Source organism: Podarcis gaigeae (assembly GCF_964106915.1).
Source record: "Podarcis gaigeae genome assembly, chromosome: Z".
NCBI lineage: Eukaryota > Metazoa > Chordata > Lepidosauria > Squamata > Lacertidae > Podarcis > Podarcis gaigeae.
Window position 1 is genome coordinate 42,356,371 of NC_139691.1, and position 20,450 is coordinate 42,376,820.

Below are 20,450 nucleotides of genomic sequence, written 5' to 3' on the forward strand. Positions count from 1 at the left end.
CTCTCCAAAAGACTGACTTTGTAATAAGTAAAAGGGAGAGGAGTGTGGAGGCACTTATAAACAGTACCGGAGATTTCTCTGTGAGTGGGGGAAGGAGAAAGGAAGACAGCGAGATTAAAATTCGAAACCAACGCGACCAGAGATTCACCGAGGACTGGAACAAATTTACAGAGTATATGAAAACTGTATGTGAGCAGGAAATAATGCTTGTTGGATTTCAAGAAGCTCTGTGAAAAAATAAACTGGAATGTCGCTTAAAAGAGAAGATAAAATAGGGATTGTTAAAGTGCAACATAAATGTACGAAATGTGAGAAGTTGTGATAAATACGAAAATTGTCAGATAGGCTGATGGAAGTCAAAAAGATTGTATAAGTTAAATTGGATGTTTAATTATAAATGGATTGGTTATTGGAAACTTGAATAAAAATTAAATTAAAAAAAAAAAAAGAATTGTGTTCGGAAATGTACTGGGAGCCAATGTAGATCTTTTAGGACAGGTGTTATATGGTTCTGGCAGCCACTCCCAGTCACTAGCCTAGCTGCCACATTTCCAAGTCACCTTCTAGCCCCACGTAAAGCGCATTGCAGGTGATCACACTGACCAGATGCTTGGAAGCTGTGGCTGGATGGTTTTGTGGGAGCTGAATGAAACTAAATCCTTCAAAGACAGAGGTCCTATGGCTAGGTCGGGATGGCATGGGGATGAGGGACCAACTCCCTTCTCTTGCGGGGGACCCAATTAGTGCAATTGCCTTCCGTTAAGAGTTTGGATGTAATCCTTGACGCCTCCCTTTCCATGGAGGCTCAGGTTACAGCAACAGCCAAGGCAACATTTTTCCACCTGCACCGCATCAAACAGTTGGTCCCTTACCTGTCCCGCCCCGACCTGGCCACAGTGATCCAAGCGACGGTCACCTCCAGGCTTGACTACTGTAATTCGCTCTAAGCAGGGCTGCCCTTGAAGCTGTCCCAGAAACTCCAGCGGGTGCAGAATGCTGCAGCGAGGCTCCTCACGGGGTCTCTGCCATGGGAGCATATTCACCCAGTGCTTTTCCAGCTGCACTGGCTCCCGGTGGAGTACAGGGTCAGGTTTAAGATGCTAGTTTTGACCTTTAAAGCCCTTCACGGCCTAGGACCCTCGTACCTACAGGACCGCCTCTCCCGGTATGCCCCACAGAGAGCCTCAACACCCTAGTGGTCCCAGGCCCTAAGGAAGTTAGATTGGCTTCAACCAGAGCCAGGGCCTTTTCAACTCTGTCTCTGTCCTGGTGGAACGCTCTGCCTCATGAGACCAGGGCCCTGCGGAATCTGATTTCTTTCCGCAGGGCCTGTAAGACTGAGTTGTTCCGCCTGGCCTTTGGCTTGGAGTCAATTTGATTCCTTCCCCTTCTTTTTTCCCCTTTCTCCTCCTGTGATGAGGCTGCATTTTAATGTTTTAATGTTGTATTTTAATCTTGTTTTTTAAGTTGTATTCAATCAACTTGTTTTTATTATTGGTTGTTAGCCATCCTGAGCCCAGCCTTGGCTGGGGAGGGCGGGGTATAAATAAATAAAATGTATTTATTTGTTTGTTTGTTTGTAGTAGTAGTAGTAGTAGTAATCCAAGAGGGAGATAACTGGAGCATGTACCATTCCGGTGAAACATGGCACAGGTAGGGAGTCTCAGCCAGCCTACCAGATGGAGCTGGTAGACACAGAATTAACCTGCACCGCCATGAATAACTGTAGTCTGAAATGACCCCATAGTCTGTGCATTTGGTACTTCAGGAACAGGGAGTCCCCCACACCTGCCTGCCCCCTGTCCCCCAGAAAGAGTACTTCTGTCTTGCCGAGGTCATAGGGTGCTGCCTTATTGAGCCAGAACACCAGTCCATGTAATTCAAGAGAGGTAGCCGGAAGGTAGCTTTCTGGGTAATTTGCAGTAGATCACTGGCAAGCGGATTCCGACTCTCAACTGCCTTTAACACTACCAACTTTCCACACCTAAATTAGGTGGCTGAAATGAAGAAAACTGACCAGGTGTGGTTTTCTGTGTGAATGGACTGTGAACTTGGTTCAGTTCTAGTGCTGCTAACAAATCCCTAGTCTGAAACGAACACTGTATTAATTTTAATGAATGTCTTTTGCAGATGGCTCTGGGCTCTGGTTGGGAATCTTGCATGCAGTTCTGGTGAGTGGGGATGACACCAATGGGTTGCATCTAACACTAAGTCCTGCGCAAGAGTAGATTCACTGTAGTTAATGGCTACGATTAAATTAATGGGTCTCCTGTGAGTAGGCCTTAGTTGGATGCCACCTAAAGTAAATCAGGCGAGCCTGTGGTCTGCACAGCGCCTGGTGTACAATTACCTGGAGAGTCCAGGGATTTAACTGAGGTTTTTCTGCACTGCAAAACCACTGAGCTACAGCCCTTGTTTTCTGCATTGCCGCATAGGCGACAGAATTTTTTTTTTTATGAATGTGTGTTGTGTTTCTTCAATAGGAAACAAAAACTTACAAACAATAGGGTATAACAATTAAAAATGCTCAATAAAGTGTTACAGTTAAAAGAAGAGTCCTGCACTGAAGGAGAATACCACATACTCAGCTCTAAACTTCTTTAATCCCTGTCACCAATGAATCTTTTCCAGAAACCTGGTGTATTCCCCTAGGCTAGTGGAATAGGATTCTCCAGTCAATTAGCAAAGCTCTGGGCAGTTGCCCATGAGAATTATCCGTTTTTTTACTGTACTTACATCCATCCTTTATTCCCCGCAGCTCTTTAGGGGATAATTCTCGATGGGGGGAGGGTGGAATTACATGATTTCTTTTCATTTATATTTTAATGTGTTTTATTATTCCAAAGTGACCTCTCTTTGGGGTTTGGCAGATCAGAGTACTTACAGTAATCTTCTGAGGACTTCCTCATTACCAACCATCATTTGCACTCAGAGCAATGGAAGGAATTAAAAAGCTCATCTAGCAAATGAGCAGGGATGCCTGCACATATTAGCATGGAGCCAGGTAGCTCTTCAGAAACCCTGCGCCCCAAGAACCAGCTTTCAGTTTTGAAAAGAAGCACATAAAATATTGTAGATAAAGTGTGTGTGTGTGTGTGAGAGAGAGAGAGAGAGAGAGAGAGTGTGTGTGTGTGTGTGTGTGTGTGGAGACCAGCCGAAGCTTTTCAGAAGCCAGTGCAACTTTGAGTGATCAGACATTTAGCTTTGGTCTCGTGCTTCTAGCTGGTCCCGTGTTTCTGCAGATGTCAGTCCCCATGCCTTCCACTCAGTTGGTGCAGAGGTGCAGGTTCAGGCAGAGTCACCAAGGCAGTAATGGAAGACAATCATGCATGCATGCAATCAATCAATCAATCAATCAATCAATCAATCAATCTGCTCCTAACTCCAAGTGCATGGGCCCAGATGCAATGGGTGCAACACCATACCCTCCAAGTGTCCCAATTTTCCAGGTACAGTCCCAGAATTACAAAAGCCACCCCAGCCTCTGATTTCATCCCGGAATGTCTCTATTTCCCCCACCATGACACCAGCACTGATCTTGAGGATGAGCTGGCACTTGTCCTGAGCAGTGGCAGCAATGGCTGCTGCATGGCTTCTCTATGACAGCTGCCTCCAGCATCCTCCCTTGGGCAGCTAGTAGCGGGTGCAGGAGAGCAGGCGAGGAGGAGAGGCTGCCGCCGCCAAGGCCCAGCCCCACGGTGATGTGCCAGCTTGGAGGGACAGGTAGATGGCAGGGCCATGTTGGATGGGGGTAAAGGGGGAGCAGAGTGCAAGAAGTATTTATTTTTATTTTTTATGCTTTGTGCACTTGTATCTAATATTGCCCCTTTCTAAAATTTATTTATTGGTGTGTGTTTTTCTTTTTTGTAAATCTACCAAATGATAAAATAAAATAGGGATTAAGGGTTGTTTTTTCAGAACGGTGGAGGCCGTGCATGCTTGGTCCCGTTGCTAGCAGTCTCCCTTCTTCTGACAGGAAATGCTCTGAGGGGGACACACTGAAAAACTGGGGTTCAAGGAGGGTCAGTTGGAGGTGGGGAGTGAGAAATTTCATCTGAGGAATGTTGGAGGATATGCAAGTTGGCATAGGAGGCAACTGAGTGATCCTTGTGACTTCTTGTTTGCATTTATTACTGGGAAGGGGGATTGTAGCCCTCCAGATGTTATTGGACTCCACCCCCCCACCCCCAAGTCAGCATGGCCAGCTTCCCGCATCCCTGCATTAGTGGGAGGTGCTGGGCGGCCAGACCCACACACATCAAGAATCCCTGTATAAAAGGGGGCAGGAGCAGAAAGTGGGGAAGGGGAAAGCAAGGGTAGAGTGGTAGTGCTGCCTACCGCTGCTGCGGAGTGTGGAGCAGAAAGCACCCACAGCATGTGAGGAGACCTGAGCCAAGGCAGCAACATCTTCCTCTGAGGTCCTTGCCATGCTCACCCAAGAGAATCCCCACTCACCAGCTCATCCTCCCTCCTCTCATGGAACAGAAGCCGAGATTATGGCAAGCACACCACAATGACGTACTGACAGGGCCGGCCCACCCATGAGGAAAAGTGAGGCAACTGCCTCAGGTGGCAGGATCTGTGGGGGCAGCAGACCCAGCTTCCAAGGAAGGCATGGCTGCCATACACTCTATAAAGGTTGGAGCTGCTGTCTGCTCGGCAGTGCCCCCCATGCTGCCATGCCTCTTCAGCGGCTTCTTGGCATTCGCCAGGAGGTGCTGCTGGTCTCTGCCTACCCTTAGGGAGGAAATGGCAGGGGCTGCCCTACGGGGTGTCTGCACCCGCCCACCATGAGTCAATGGCCATTGATTCCCACTTCAACCGTTGACCCCTTCTTCCATGATGCCATTTTGTGGCCTGCTTCAGGTGCCATGAAGTCTTGGGCCGGCCCCGAGTACTGACAATGTGTAAGATTACGGCAAGTACCTTACCTACCTCATGGGGCCGTTGTGAGGATAACATGAGGAAGCGGGAGAACACCTTGAGGGACATTGGAGTGGAAATATAATAAACAAATAATGAAAATAAATTAAAACGCCCCATTTTCCTACAAGTGCGTCTGTGGGCCCAGGAGTAGAGCAGTGACATACCTCTAGGTGTTTGCTTAGGGGGCTCCCCTTTCCTGTGGCAGCATTTCACACTGCGTAATTACCAGTATAACTGAGAAGAGAGCTTTCTTTTGCGGGAGGCCATGCTGACATAGGGGTGGAAACGTGAATAAAATATTTGGGGGCGGGCGGACATAATCCCCACTCTGCATAATCGATCTTATACACAGCACACACACATTCCATTTGAATGGCAATGCCCATCAACTTCTGCTGGGCGGCCCCCTCAAATATTTTGGAGGGGGCCTAGGAGATGGTTCCTATGCCTACAATTAATGTAGGCTGCCTACAATCAATGGGAGAGTGGTGAATGAAGATCTGGGGGGGGGGGGTGAGAGGTTTGTGAGCTTTAGTGCCAAAAATTTGGTTAGGAAATATGAGCTTCAGAAATAAAGTGCATGCATTTCGCTTAGTAATAAGAAACCTCTATAATACGGGGTTGTTGTTGTTGTTTTTATATTTTACGGTTGCACGTAATGGCAACTGGTGATTAATAAATATTTATTATATATTGGATTACATATGGACATTTCTTGACATCCCTAAGACCTTGGGGTTGAGGTTGATGGCAGCTTTATAAGCTCATCAAGGAGGCCAACAAGGTTTGGGAAATCCTGGTCTCTCCTGACTGGCAGCAGATCCCAGAGAGAGAAATATCTGCCTCATCATCTGCTACCTGATTCTTTTGGAGCCTTCTAGATGCAGGACATGTTCTCTGCCACTGAGATATGGCCCTTCCCCATAAACTGGTGGATTCCTGCCAGCACTGTGCTATTGTGGCAGAAACCAATGGTGTCACTACAGTGGTAGATGTTGCAGGGCCACAACGTGAAACCCTGCAGGTCAGGCACCAATTCCCTGCTTCGTGTACCAGGGCTTCCAAAAGGTGTTAAGGCAGAACTACTACAGTCTCTCTGTCCTGCAGGTCTCAAAACCTTTTTCTAGCAACAGGGATTCAGTTTCCCCAAAAGAGTTGCAAGCCTTGTGACCTTGCCCCTCTCCAAAAATAGTAAATGCCTGCAAGTTGCCTAGTATTCATTCCAGTTGCAAGCATTACTATTCTTACTTAAAATGCTGTTTTCTACAAAAACAAAAGCAAAAAGAATAAATGAAAACATGCAGTGACTGCAATTTTTCCCTGGCAGTTTATTATGGTATGAAGGAAAAAAGAACATTTTGGTGTGCTTGAAGTGGACATTGTCATACAAATGGATGCTGATGTGGCCATTAAAATCGGATTACACAAAGTATGAACATTGTTGAAGAAAGCTTACAGTAGAACGGAATTCTTTTATAAACAGACTCTTAAATATACATTTAACAGGAAAAACATCGAAAGTTAAGCTATTAGCGTTTATAGACATTTTACCTGGGAGGTGAGAAATGGAAAAGGGGGGGAGGGGAGGAAGGACAGTCTCATCAAAAACAGAGAAGAAGATACGAAAGTTGTTTAGAACTAGGAACAGATAGCCTGCAAACTGCAAACTATACACTGCAAACTGCAACTATACACTGCTGAGGTGCGCAAGCCAGAAAGTGTTTCTAATTGCTGAAAGGCGACATTCATGCTTTCAGGCTTGCATGCGCTTCTGACACAGATAATTTTCTACAAAAGCACTTGGTATTTGTCACAGTCTTTCAGATCAACCACCTTCTTACCCTGTGGACCAGTTCACACATGCGCTTACATCACTGCTTGCTTACTCATCACCTGGTGACTTGTAGCTGATGCAAGCGGCAAATATTATATCTTGAGGTGATTCTGATGCTCGGCCTGTGGCTCGTCTGTACGGGCAACTCATGGTTTGGTGCTGTACTCATTCAGCACAAACACCGATTGTGTGGAACAGACCTTGGTCAACCACAGCCATAGAAAGAGCAAAAGAACAGTGTACAGGTTGTTGGCACCTTCAGTCCAGCAAAAGAGTTTGCCACAATGAACTCCTTTATTAAGCAATTTGCTTGGATGAATTCCTGGGCCTGGTAGGGATTGAATTATTGTTGGCCAGATCAAAACTGATTTTTAATTCAGTTGATCTGTCATCTTAGATTTACACGGGCTTGGGAAGGCAAGGAATGTGGCAGTCCTTGCTTCCCGTTTATTTTTCTGGACATAAAATATTTGATGCTGTAATACACAGTATTACTGAAACTAACATTTGCATATTTAGAACAAGATGTAACTCAACTCCTCTAATATACTAAAAAATAAGAAAGGAGAGAGAGAGAGAGAGAGAGAGAGAGAGAGAGAGAGAGAGAGAAATAGAAAGAGAAATAGAGAAAGAGAAAGAGAAAGAGAAAAAGAGAAAGGGAAAAATAGAAAAAGAGAAAGGGAAAAATAGAAAAATAGAAAAATAGAAAGAGAGAAAGAGAAAAGGGAGAGAATAGTCTATAGGATATTTACAAAGAGTCCAGCAAAGAAGTATAAATACTTCCATATTTAATGTTTAGGAAAACATAATTTACAAAAAATATTCAACTATATATACAGCGCTATTTGAAAAATCTGGGAGAGAGGTGAAGAGTTAGTTGGGCAAGTTAATTAAGAAGGGGAGGATTTCTATTATTATTATTATTATTGTAAATGCTTTTTTTTCTTTTTTTAGTCCTGCACAGATTATTTACATACCCATCAGCATCATCCCTCAAGAATCACACGTGTCCAGAGCTTTGTTGCCCCAAAATGTCATCTATCATTGTCAAATTATTCAGCCACTCTTCGTCGCTGCTTCCGCTGCCACCGCTATTCTTCATGAGATTATCGATAAAGTCAACATCGCTGCAGTTATCAGGCAGAAGTGCATCGTTTTGCTGGACCATGAAGTCGTACTGGGATTGCATCTCAGAGGCAGGGCTCATTCTGCTGAACGATCCTGACGACTGGCCAGCAGAGCCAGGATAAGTTGGTAGGCCAACTGCATGTGCAGCACTGAGCTGGCTAAAACTGGTTATGCCTTGCGGCATTGGCTTCATGACATTCATCGCTGCTTGCAAAGGTACTCTTGTCAGATTGGGTCTCAGGTTCTGGTTATTCAGAGGGCCCAAGTTCTGGCCTGATTGTCCCATACTGGCTTTTTGCATCTGTCTGGCATGGACCCCAGGAGCAATCTGATTGGGTGGTGCCACAGACTGGGTAAACGACGGACCAGAGAGATTTGGCCTTGCATTCTGCTTCGAGAAGATAGCATTGCCAGAGAACTGCTGCATACTGGCATCCATCTGGCTTTGATTTGGCATCCTTTGTGACCACATCTGAGGAGAGGTGGAGTAGACGTTAGCCATTCTTGGCATCGTCTGCTGCCTCAAGTGCTGCTGCTGCTGCTGCTGCTGTTGCTGTTGCTGCGAAGTGTGGCTTGATAGGGAACCAGAGGCAAAGCTGGCCAGCACCATGCCAGGCCGAAGGGTAGGGTGGCCATGAACCGCTTGCATTCCGGAACTCATACCCAGGGAATTTTGGCTTTGCCGCATTGGGAGGCTGAAATCGGCATTAGGTGGGTACATTCCTGGCTGCTTGCTGGGGTTGTGTGCAATCATCACCACTGCCCCAGTATTCTGGTTCACAGGGGACATCTGAGTGATCCCAGAGCCCAAGGTACTCTGCAACATTCCCTGGGGAGATGACATTAAGCGGTGATTTGGAGAAGGAGTCGACATGGACTGAGTGCAATCTGCTGACATGGGCTGGGAAACGGCTGCATAGAGGAACAAGCAAGGCATTAAGTTAGGAAGAGTCTGGGCATGAGACACTTTGGATTCTGCATGCATCATTTCAATTCTTTAAGCACAAAATATCATACAAATATAACACACACATCCCAGTGCCACTTTTAACTGTTGCAAAGCTAGTTTCTCTCTCTGCTAAATAGAGTAAAGGTGTTCTGGTTTAATGGTTCAAACACAATTTGCCCTAGAGACAAATTAAATGATCAGCAAGATTACAGAGTGCAGCTTTTGCTAGGCTTCAGCACTTCGGTTTGCAGGTAAACCTAAAATCTTATGTTTGAATGCTCCTCCATGTAAAAAAATTCGCTGCACATGGAGAACCAGTCTGTCAGGGATTAGCTGGGGCCAAACTAGAACCCTCAGCTCCCAACAAGGTGGAAGGGTAACCTGAACATTCTTCAAACATGTTTTAAAAATCAAACTAATCTGCTGCAGCTCAATTTCCTCTGCTGCGTCTCAATGATTTATTTGCTTATTTATAGAGTTGCTATATTCACATTTCACCAGTGGCGTGTAAAATCTATCCATCCAATTTAGAACCAGTAATTTAAAATTGTGAAGCCTGCATTTCAAATATCTTAACTTTTCCGAATTCCACAGTTCAGCTCTAGTTTGCAAATGCAGGAATTGTGTTATATGAAATTAGCTTTGCTCTGCTGAAGTCCACGTTGCAGAACCTACAGTTCGGAGGCTATCACAACTAGAACTTGACAGCACCTTAGGCATGTAACCCCTTGTATTCCAAAGGACCCTTCTTTTTATTAAGGGTCAGGCTGGCTTATGCAAATCAGAAATGGAAGGCATGCGAGATCTGCAAGCAGGATATTTATGTATTATTAAGAGTTTCCTTGAAATCCCTGAATTAAAATAGCACACACAAAAGGGGTCAAGCTTTCGAGAATATGCTCTCCAACTCCTTACCAGTAAACTGATTCATCAGCTGCCCCACAAAATGACCCCTCTGCTCAGATGATACTCCCATCATGCTGTGTCTCTGCTTTTCCTAGGCGAAAGGGGAAAAAATGTTCACATCAAATACAAGTTCCACTCTTTTGTTGTTGTTGCAATTATATTTTATTAAGTTTCAACATTTTAAACATATACAATCAATACATAATTACAATTTTCCCTCTTATTTTTGTCAACTTCCCAACCTCGTTTTTCACTGAGTGGTTGTTTCTCCCCTTCTGTTGCACCCTGTCACTCTCTTAAACAATCTCATTGGGTTGAGATCCAGGTGAAATGGGAAAGGGCTGCAATAGAAGGGTATTTTTTCCCCATTCCCCCCCACCTCTGTCCTCTCACTCTTTCTCTCTCTGTTTCTCTCTTTCAGAAAAGGATAAATCGTGTATCAGTTTTCTATTCCTTAAGGGCTGTTAGAAAGCACCATGATGCTTTGTATTTTAAATTGAATTATTGGGAACCCCAATGTTGGTGGGAGGCAACACATTATACAGAGATCATGTTCACATACCACTGTTGACTGCTACAAAAATGAACCTTTGCAATTGGAATAGTGTGACTGAGTAACAACAATTCCCAATACGCACGAACTCAATGAATTGTGGTTTGTTCAAACTGTGGTTCATTGGTAAAAATTTCTTGTGGATTTAGATTTGAACCAGGCATAGAAGTTTGGTTTTTATTAGAGTTAATAGGGATTAGGATATTAGTTAAAGTATTTATAGGCTGCCTTTTTGGGCAACACCACCAAAAGGCAATGTGTAACACTGAGACAAGATACATTTTAACACATGTATTTAAACAGAAATAAAAGCAAATAAACTTTTAAAGCTTGCTAACACATGTCCTAATCTAGCCAGGCAAACACATTTTGGCAGAGTGATTTTGGAACAGGTAACAGAAAGACCGGCTATTGATTTTCTCCCCATATCCAGCAAGGTGGTATGGGAAGGGAAAAGAGAGAGAAACCCATCCAGAAAGTTTGCGAACATAACCCAATGCAATTACTCTATGGACATGCAACGGATGTTTACCAGCTGTAGACGACTTTCTGAAAGAGCAGAGACAGGTCTATATACTTTAATACGATGTCTTTGATAGCCCTGGAACAAAAGGTTTGCATTTCAGTTCCTGCATCCAAGTTGAAGAGCTGGTTTAGAGCTCCAGCCCACCCATTAGGCAAGCTGATCACTTTGTTTTAGGTGGCAGTTTGGGATGGATGCTAGACCAGTGACCCCCTCAAGTCCTCTGCTGCTGACTGCCCCTCAATGCTATTTTGCTGGCCGGCCAGCCAGCTGACCACTGCCAGCCATTGTCCAGCCCCAAGACCCAGCTGCCTGTACCTTGGAGTCTAGGAGCCCTGCTGCCACTTCGACACTGCAGCAAAGTGTCACTTCTTGAGGGCTGCCCAGTCTGCTTGCCTATGTCTCGGTCCCAGGAAAGGCCCTTCTTCGGAACAAGGCGTTGGGGAAATTTAGTGTGAAGGATTTTAACAGCATCTGCTACTGCCAAAATGATGGCAACATCGGCCCTCTCCAAAGCCTTGCTCCAAGGAAAGAACCATTTGTTGCTGAGAACAAGACACTGGGAAAGATGGCCCAGAAGCAGGCAGCATGAGGAGGTGATGGGAGGACCAGAAGGCTGCAACTGGTGGGTGGCAGTGAACTGTGTTGCATTGGCCCTGAATTCCTTCATTAATGAAAGGAAGGGGCTTTGTCCCTTTGCTGAGCAACCTGTTTAAGAATGTAGACAAGATGTGATCTTAAGGTCTCTCTAGGACTAGGAAAGTTAGAGAGGGGGAACCACCTCAATTAACTATATGTGTGTTTTTCCTCCACACTGTAATCTCATCCAAGGACTGAGCATTTGTGCACAGAACTGAATATTTGGAAGACCTCTCTTTTCATTTAAACATAAGTCAGTTTCTAGCCATGAATTGGGATGGGGAGCTGTAAAAATAGGCCCTGGAAGAAAGAAATGTGGGCAGTGGTTTGTAATTTCCATGGATTTCAAGTGGGCAGGTGGTAGTTTATAATAAAACAAATTATGTAAATTAATAAATGGAAGTGTGCTTACTTGGAATAACTTCAAATCAGAACTGGTCTTTTCTGGTCAAATAAACTGGTCACCTTTAGCACAAGTTTGTGCTTTATAAACAGACACACAAGAATTGCACGTAGTTTTGCCCTGAGTATTATTAGACAGATCCCCAATAAGCTGTTTCATTGCCTTCCCTCTGAGACCACTGAGTACTGAGACCACCAGCTGTCTTCAATAACTATCTAGGAACAATCTATTTTGGTTATAATATACAGATGGAAGAGTGGGAACATATGAGGACAAAAGGGTTAAAATACACACTGTGTTATGATTTAAAAGAGAATTTTCATGTAAAGATGTACCATTGTCCTGAGAAGTTATTTAGAATGTATAAATATGTTCCAACTGTTTGCTGGAAGTGTCAAAAACACGAGGGGACATTTTATTGTGCAAAAAAGCTAAAAACTATTGGATACAAATAGACACATTGATACAGAAGATTCTGAAGCTTAACGTTCAACTCAAACCAGAACTCTTCCTGCTGGAACTAATGGATATACAGTCATACCTCATGTAACGTCCGCTTCATGTTACGTTCTTTCAGGTTACGTCCCACGGCGACCGGGAAGTACTGGAAAGGGTTACTTCTAGGTTTCGCCGCTCGCGCATGCGCAGAAGTGCAAAATGACATCACACGCATGCGCAGAAGCGGCGAATCGCAACCCGCGCGTGTGCAGAAGCGCCGCTGCGGGTTGCACTCTTTTCATGTTGCGAACAGGCCTCCGGAACGGATCCCGTTTGCAACCAGAGGTACCACTATACAACAAGAAAAAGAGTATGCAAGATTATTGCAATACATGGACACAGCGGCAAGATTTTTATACGCACAAAGCTGGAAGGACCTACTATGGAAGAATGGTTATTGAAACTAATAGATTTTGCTGAGATAGCAAAGTTGACAAGTTTAATTAGAGAAAAATCATTGTTGACATTTATTAACGATTGGAAACCCCTTATGGGCTTTTTGCGCAAAAAGGAGAATGAGCTTGTGATATCTGGGTTTGAAGACTGACATAAGGTTGGTTTATGGAAATCAGAAGAGTTAGATACTGTTATGGAGCAAGTTAAGTCTATAAAGCCGATAGATGGAGAATCAGAAATCTTATCTTTTCTTTTCTTCTAAGTTTTTATGTTTAAAATGTTTGGTATTTGATTCTAACTTTTGCATATCGCTTTTTCTTTGTTTCTCTTTTCAAGCTTCTTTGGAGGTCTTTAAGCAGAGGCTTGACAACCATATGTCAGGAGTGCTCTGATGGTGTTTCCTGCTTGGCAGGGGGTTGGACTCGATGGCCCTTGTGGTCTCTTCCAACTCTAGGATTCTATGATTCTAATAAAAATAGCTTTTGTAAAGGAAGTCTCTTCTTTTCTAACCTCACTAGGTATATTAATATGACAACCCCCTCCACAAACCCACAAAGATTACATACAGCCTCTTATGAACTTAACTTGTGCCTCCCCGTGTCCTGATTGAACACATCCATGCATTTGATCACTGCTGCCTCCTTCTCCTCCTCCTCTGTTCTGTCCAAGAGGGAGAGGCTTTTCAAACCATCAAGCTTTCCTACCTGCCTTGCTCCAAATCGTCTGGGACCCCTAGAAGACTGCTTAAGTATTTACTCTTGCTGTCTTTTAATTTTCTTTGTTTTTTTTTTGGTGGGGAGTACGCTTTGCCCTTTCGGCAGGAACAGAAATGTATCTTGACTTTTTTTTTTAATACCATTGGGAATTTAAGATTTTGTTTTGATTTTTTTTAATCATTTGCATTATTTGTATTTGCATTGGTGCAGTTGTTCTTTGTGAGCCACCTTGGGGGTGATAAGTTATTGGGAGCCAGTTAGACTTCGAACACCAGTACTGCTTGCCGTAGAAAGTAGGGCTGGTGATCAAGCATGAGGAAAGATGGCTCCCATTGCAAGACTTCAATCAAGTACCACAACTGCTGAACTAACCCTAGGGATAACAGCATTGCAATTTAAGTTCCATCACTCTGCCGTGGTAATCTAAAGAAGTCTCGTCACTTGAAATAACAGCCCTATCAGCAGTCATCTGGCTTCCCAGAGAAACTAAGAGACCAACCTGTAGCTGCTGCTGCTGTTGCCGTCTCATTATCTGCTGCTTCAGTAGATGGTTCCTTATGTTACAGCCATTCACCAAGGCTGAGGCTGGGACTGCAGGTGGGATCTCTAGTGGCTCCTGAAGTCTAGCAATGATTTGAGATCTCTTTAAAAAAGGGGGAAATATTGTTACTCTTTTAACCAGGACAAACACTAAAAGGGCATTTAGACCATCTGTCCAAACTTTCCAGATAAGACCGATGGAGTGGCTCTCAGTTCCAAAATCACACCAAAGCCCAGTTGTGCACCAACCATAGTTTAAAACCAAAACCATGGTCTGAGCTTCCAATCAACCATGGTTTAGAGATTACCGTATTTTTCTCTCCATAAGGCACACCTACTTTTTTGGGGGGGGGGTCAAGAAAAAAATATTATTTAAATATTATTTATTGTATGCATCCCAGGCTCTGCTCGGCGCTCCATTTCATGAGCCGCGTGGAGCATGTGTGCGGTGCTTGCAGTCACTGACAGGTTGCCTTTCTCCCTCCTCGGGGAAAAGCCCCCAAGAGCCACACACATACTCCGCGCAGCTCTTTAAAGGGAGCGTGGCTCTTGGGGGCTTTTGCGGGAGGTGGGGGAAGTGAGAGAGCCGTGCTCTGTCCTTTCTCCCACCTCCCGCAAAAGCCAGGGATAGCGCGTGAAGCCTCCCCAGGGCAGCGGGATGAAGGCTCCCCGTTGCCCTGCGGAGGCTTCGTGGGCTACCCCAGAGCTGCACAGGAGCTTGTTGGGGCTGGTGGGGGAAGCCCGGGTTCCCCTCCCCCAGCCCCAGGGACCACACATTTGCTCCATAAGACGCACCGACATTTCCCCTTAGATTTTAAGAGGAAAAAAGTGTGTCTTATGGAGCAAAAAATACAGTATCTGCCTTGCTTTCCTTTGGTACAGTTCTCCCATCTCTAGGTACAGGAATCTCTAGAGGAAGAACCACCCATCATAAATATGATTTGTCTATTCAGAAGTCACCACAACCCATATTTAAGTTTCCGAAATAATGAGGTATCTGAATTGTGCAACCAAGTTCCAACTCCTGTCTACGGTGCAAGTAAGAACTGTTGTGCATCTAAGCAAAATACGGACAATGTGTCATACTGGCTTGTCAACAATCACTCGCCCAATCCTCTGCATCCAGGCACATGAGCTTTTGCAAATTGAGGAAAAGCCACTTGAAGTCTGGCTTCACCCCCTTTTGGGCAGTTACTGTAAACCAGGAATCTTTCTAATGTTTGAAAGGCCAAATAGCATCTAAATTACCAGAAGCATTCTCTCTCTCTCTCTCTCTCTCTCTCTCTCTCTCTCTCTCTAAGACAGAGAAAAAGAAACAACTGTCGCCAATATATTCATGTTTGTCCATAGCAGGTGATTGTGAATTTCTGTAAAGAAGGACAAGAGGGCCATTGTGGAAAGCTGAATGGGTTGGGCCAATTAAATTTTATTTTATTTACATCCCGCCAAGGCAGCATGCACATAATAAGAACAGTTAAAATGCACCCTAAAACTACACACCACCACAGAAAAATACAAGAACTAGCCTAAACCTAGTCCATAAAAAGGCCCGGTGGGATAAAAGAGTTTTCACTTCTTATCTGAAGACCAGTGGAAGTGAGGATCTCCGAGGAATGCGAATTCCACAATTGTGGAGCCACAGTTAAGAAGGCCCTGTCCCTAGGATATACCAATTTGACTTTCATCAACGAGAGGGCCTCCGAGATAAATGTGAATGCCAAGGAAATTGCTATGAGAACAGGTACCATATTTTTCGCTCTATACCAGACCACAAGATGCACCTAGTTTTTGGAGGAGGAAAACAAGAAAAAAAATATTCTGAATCTCAGAAGCCAGAACAGCAAGAGGGATTGCTGCGCAGTGAAAGCAGCGATCCGTCTTGCTGTTCTGCATTGTGATAGCCGCGCAGCCTACATTTGCTCCATAAGATGCACACACATTTCCCCTTACTTTTTAGGAGGGAAAAAGTGAGTCTTATAGAGCAAAAAATACGGTAAGTCTTCAAACAGTCTGGACCAAACCAGTTCACCACAAAATCAGTGTAACAGATGCTGGCCACATTAATCCTATCAGTTTCCTGGCAGATAAATTTTCATCCAATTAGATTTTTATTATTATTATTATTATTATTATTATTATTATTATTATTATCAGCATCAGCATCATCTAAATTTGTATACTACCCTTCATCTGAAGATTACAGGGTGGTTTACAACATAAAAACAAAAAGGGAGAACACAAAATACATTTTTAAAAACCCCAATAATGGCCCTCCCACAAACACATTTAAAATGCCACATATATCCAAAGCATATAAGTGACTGTCAACCTTAAGGTAGGATATAATGTGTCTGATCTATGTTGAATTACTGGGAATTGGTATTTTGGCCCAGATAGGAACAGCCTGTAGGAGGAGATACTTTTAAAGCATGCATTTATTTGATCCCATGTTTATACTCAATTATCTACTGTCCATGTTCAGGCTGTACTGTTGTAATGCTATCTTTGTGGGAATGCCTTTAAAGATGCTTTTAAAACCTTCAACCATGGTATCTTTCTGGAGCAGCTGTCTGAGTTAAGGGTGCGTAGCACTGGTTTTTGGTGGTTCCAGTCCTGCTGGGACAGTCATCTCCAGAGGGTTATGCTTGGGGAGTGCTCTTCAGCATCAATTAAAGTGCTGGTTTTTACCTACAAGGCCGGAAACGGCTCAGGACTGCAATACCTCAAGGACCGCCTCTCCCCATATGAACCAGCCCAGACCCTGTAATCTTCCTCTGAGGCCCTTCTTTGTGTACCTTTTCCACAAGAGGTCCAGAGAGGAGAACAGGAGAACTTTTCTTTGGTGGCTCCCCATTTGTGGAATGCCTTCGTGGCACATTTTTAGGTGCCAGGCAAAAAGAAGACTTTATTTCACAGCTCATTAAGAGCTTAATAAAATGCCATCTCCTGTAATCTGAAACCCAAAGATGAGCTATATATCTGACTACATTCTGTTAGTCTGGAGTGCAGAAAGTTTTGAGGTACTCAAAGCAACGTCAGACAGGACGCCAGAGTTAGCTAACTTTACAGCTTGTTTGAATGGCACAGGGGAAAGTAATTTACTATTGCAAGAACCTTGCATCACTTTGGCCAGGGCTCTTCAGTGTTCTCCTACAAATCCCTCATCTAAGAGGAAGGAGAAAGCACCTCTGGATCATACATGGTGTTAGAAACTGAGATATGAAAGCTAGGAGCTAAATGGCTCCTTACACCTAGGTTATGGGAGCAACAACGGAATGTCTAGGTGCACTTTTTTAAGAACAAGAATACAAAGCTGAAAATGTATGATCTGCAGCTGAAATATTATGTTCATTTTTCACATGGTCTATTCCTTCCCCTGCCCACCCCCCTGATATTCTTAAGAGGGTCTCTGCTCCAGTCTTCAGAGAGTAGCTGAGAGTGGGGAAGCAGAAAAAGATCCTCCTTTCTTTCCACTCTGCAGTTTTATTCTCAAATCTTACGTGCAGTACTGTGCCCAGAGCTCAGAAACTGCTTGGGCTAATGAAATTTCCTGTCACAAAATGCACCTAGAATAATGGGAGTTTCAAACACTGACGATACAGTCCATAGTGGGTGAGCTAAAGAGTTTGTGCTGCTCTGTTTCTTAAGCCTTTCACAGAAAGCAACAGCACTGGCCTGATTTGCACCACCTGGGGCCCTCATTAAGAATTAACACAAGGCTGGATCCCTTAGATGGCAGTCTTGGGCATCTGCAGAGGACCCAAGAACAGCAAAGGGGCCCACTGTCCCAACAGCACCATCATTCTGGATTGCAGGGGCATCCATAAAAGTTGGGAGGCAGAATGAGAGAGTTCTCAGTTTGCACACCCTGATTCCTCCAGATTAAAAGGGGAGCCACTGAAGTTGTTCGATTCAAGGTCTTACATATCCTGGAACTAGCTGTATTTGGGTGGGGGGGAGGCAGTGGTGAGGGGTGAGAGTGGTTATCTAGAAACCACTCACCATCAGTGATGAGGAGGGCAGAGACCTGAACCAAAATCTCATAGGGGATACTTGGAAAGGAAGAATCAAAACACACAGAATAGCCCAACAAGGTAGGAAATTATACTGTCTGCTCCTTCGTCGCCATCTGCCTCGTAATCTGCTTCAGCCTCCAGTACTATTTTACATTATTGATGACATTTTGTTATTACTGGCAAAGAAGGATATGTACATTATACAGCAAGCATGCTAAAAACTGGGCCACATTTCCTTTGTTTGCCAAATGGAAACCTGCATCCTTTGTTTGAGTGTCCGTGTTATCAGAAGATAAGGAACCAAGAAAAAGCGTAGCTGCCTTTTGACATCTGACAGTTAGGATCATGCTAGAATGAAGAAAACAGGAAGTCAGCAAGGAAACCTTGGATTGTGTTGTTGGAGAGCAAAGCAGAAAAGGGATTTTTGAGGGGTGGGGGAAGAGAGATGTGGGTGGGTGGGTGGGGCTGGCTGCATCATGCAAAGAAAGAAACACCACTTTGGTAATAACATCCATGAAGAAAAGAAAAAAAACCCCAAAGGAGATAACTAAAATCACTTACTTTTATGCTGCATGTTTGCCGTAGCACTTGTTGCCTATACAAAGCCCACAATTGCTAGAATACAATCACTCGCAATACAGTTTCCTAGAAGATGCAAACCTCTACCTCACACTACACTTTGATAGCATCAGTGAACATGATACTGGTGAACATTTTGATCCCTTAACTATCTGGTTTCCTGTTTCACACCCTCTCACCTCTGACCTGCACAGAAAAATCAGGGCCAGCTCCAGAGGAGCAAAAAGGCTAGAAATTTGCAGCGAAAGGGCACCACTGTCCCACAAGTGCTACGATTCTCACTTATGGAGCACCCAGGAAAGTTGGAGGCAGTTTTGGAGAGTTCTTGGTCGGCACATCTCACCTCTTACAGGTTACTAGGGCTCCCTGAAGGTGCCTGGTCCGAATCCTAAAGCCAGCACCGATACAGTAAACAAGGATTACTCTCTAGGAGAAAAACGTACAGAGGCTGCAAGCCCACCTCCCCTTTCCAAATCAGATGATAGTCTGTAGCTCAGTTTTGAACAAATGTAGGCTGCCTGCAGGGGAAGATCTGAAGTAGCAAGGTTCAATTTGCTTGCCCTACACTTGAAAGGCACTCAAAGCTCTCGTGCCTATTTCCTCCCAATCTGTCTGGCTGTGTATGCGTTGAAGCAAACAGGTTTATCACTGGGATGATCAACAGAGCCTTTTGCTGAGGGCAACTGCATTAAATAAGCCCAATGTGGAGGGCTGTTCTTGCGGGCAGAACTCCCACCTCAGTTCTGACTCAATTTCATTCAGAACACAAGAATAATGTCCCCCCACCCTCCCTGTATTAGTAGGGGAAAGTAAGCATTCAAGCTCAGCGCTAATTATGGCTTTAATTATATAAAGGTGCTCTGTACATAACACTGCAATAAAGGCAATTGGATTCATTTCTCTGCAAGGATGTGCGAAGAGTTGCAAAGCTTTGGAGTGAAGTTTGATACAGAAAATGTAATTAGCTTCTGAGGGGAAAAACGTATTGTTTTTGTACGCTGCAACAAACACAACAATAGAGGAAATGACAATTGGCAATCAGCACCCTGCAAAATTACATTAAACAACAACAAGGAAAGTTCCTTATTTTCACCGCTAGTGGGAACTACAGTATTCCCTTCTGCTAAGACAAAAAAAAAAAGGGCATGCAAGTATGACAGCTAAGAATAGCTCACCGCACATGATCAAGACGACATTGCTATCTGCATCAAAGGTTAATGAACCTATTCCCCTCCCCCCTTTCATCATTTAGAAAGGAACTCATTTGCCTTCTCATTCAGAGGCTAAGTCAAACAAGATGATGCATAATGCAAAATAAGAGGGCTGTTTGACCAATTAAACAATCACCTGCCTTTTAGCAGATTATACAGTTAATCATGTAAAGTTAAACCTATCAACCAAAACCTCATTATAGGTACAATTGTAATTTACAACTGTATCAACAACAAAACACCATGCTTTCTTAGAGAAGCATTCTTCATCTTCCCCTTGGCATTCCCCAATGCAGCAACACACCAGATCCAATATACAGCCGCAAACAAAGAAGTTCCTTTGTAATCAGTGATGCTACAAGTTTTATTTTCTCTTGTGGATCAAAATTAGTTACCCAATCAACTGCCACCATATTTGATTAATCTTCCAAATAAAAGCTTTCAGCCCTATTGCGCAAACAATTACACTGAAATCACAGGAAAATGATATACTGAGAAGATTTTCAAAAACAACAACTTGGTGGGGCCAGGTCAACTCAGGACAGTTAGATCAGTTCAGGATAGCACCCATGTTTTGGGAAGTTTAGGGTTCTTGCTGTCTTGCCTTTCTCTCCTTCCTGTGCTACATAAACT

At 44.0% G+C, this 20,450-nt stretch overlaps 1 protein-coding gene across 24 annotated transcripts in view; it reads right to left on the minus strand.

Annotated features, from left to right (window-relative positions):
* Positions 1–6,234: 6,234 nt before the first annotated feature.
* The window catches only part of MAMLD1 (mastermind like domain containing 1), a 132,549-nt gene continuing 118,333 nt past the window's right edge, over positions 6,235–20,450 (minus strand). For 11 of the 24 annotated variants that reach the window (XM_083722741.1, XM_083722756.1, XM_083722739.1 and 8 more), the window contains 4 exons: positions 13,971–14,114; positions 10,829–10,897; positions 9,753–9,834; positions 6,235–8,800 (listed from right to left, as the gene is read on the minus strand). In XM_083722741.1, the coding sequence (XP_083578867.1) occupies positions 7,761–8,800; positions 9,753–9,834; positions 10,829–10,897; positions 13,971–14,114 (1,335 nt within the window). In that variant the 3' untranslated portion in view covers positions 6,235–7,760. The remainder of the gene's footprint in view (positions 8,801–9,752; positions 9,835–10,828; positions 10,898–13,970; positions 14,115–20,450) is intronic. The other 13 variants (XM_083722751.1, XM_083722742.1, XM_083722760.1 and 10 more) reach the window with 2 other exon arrangements.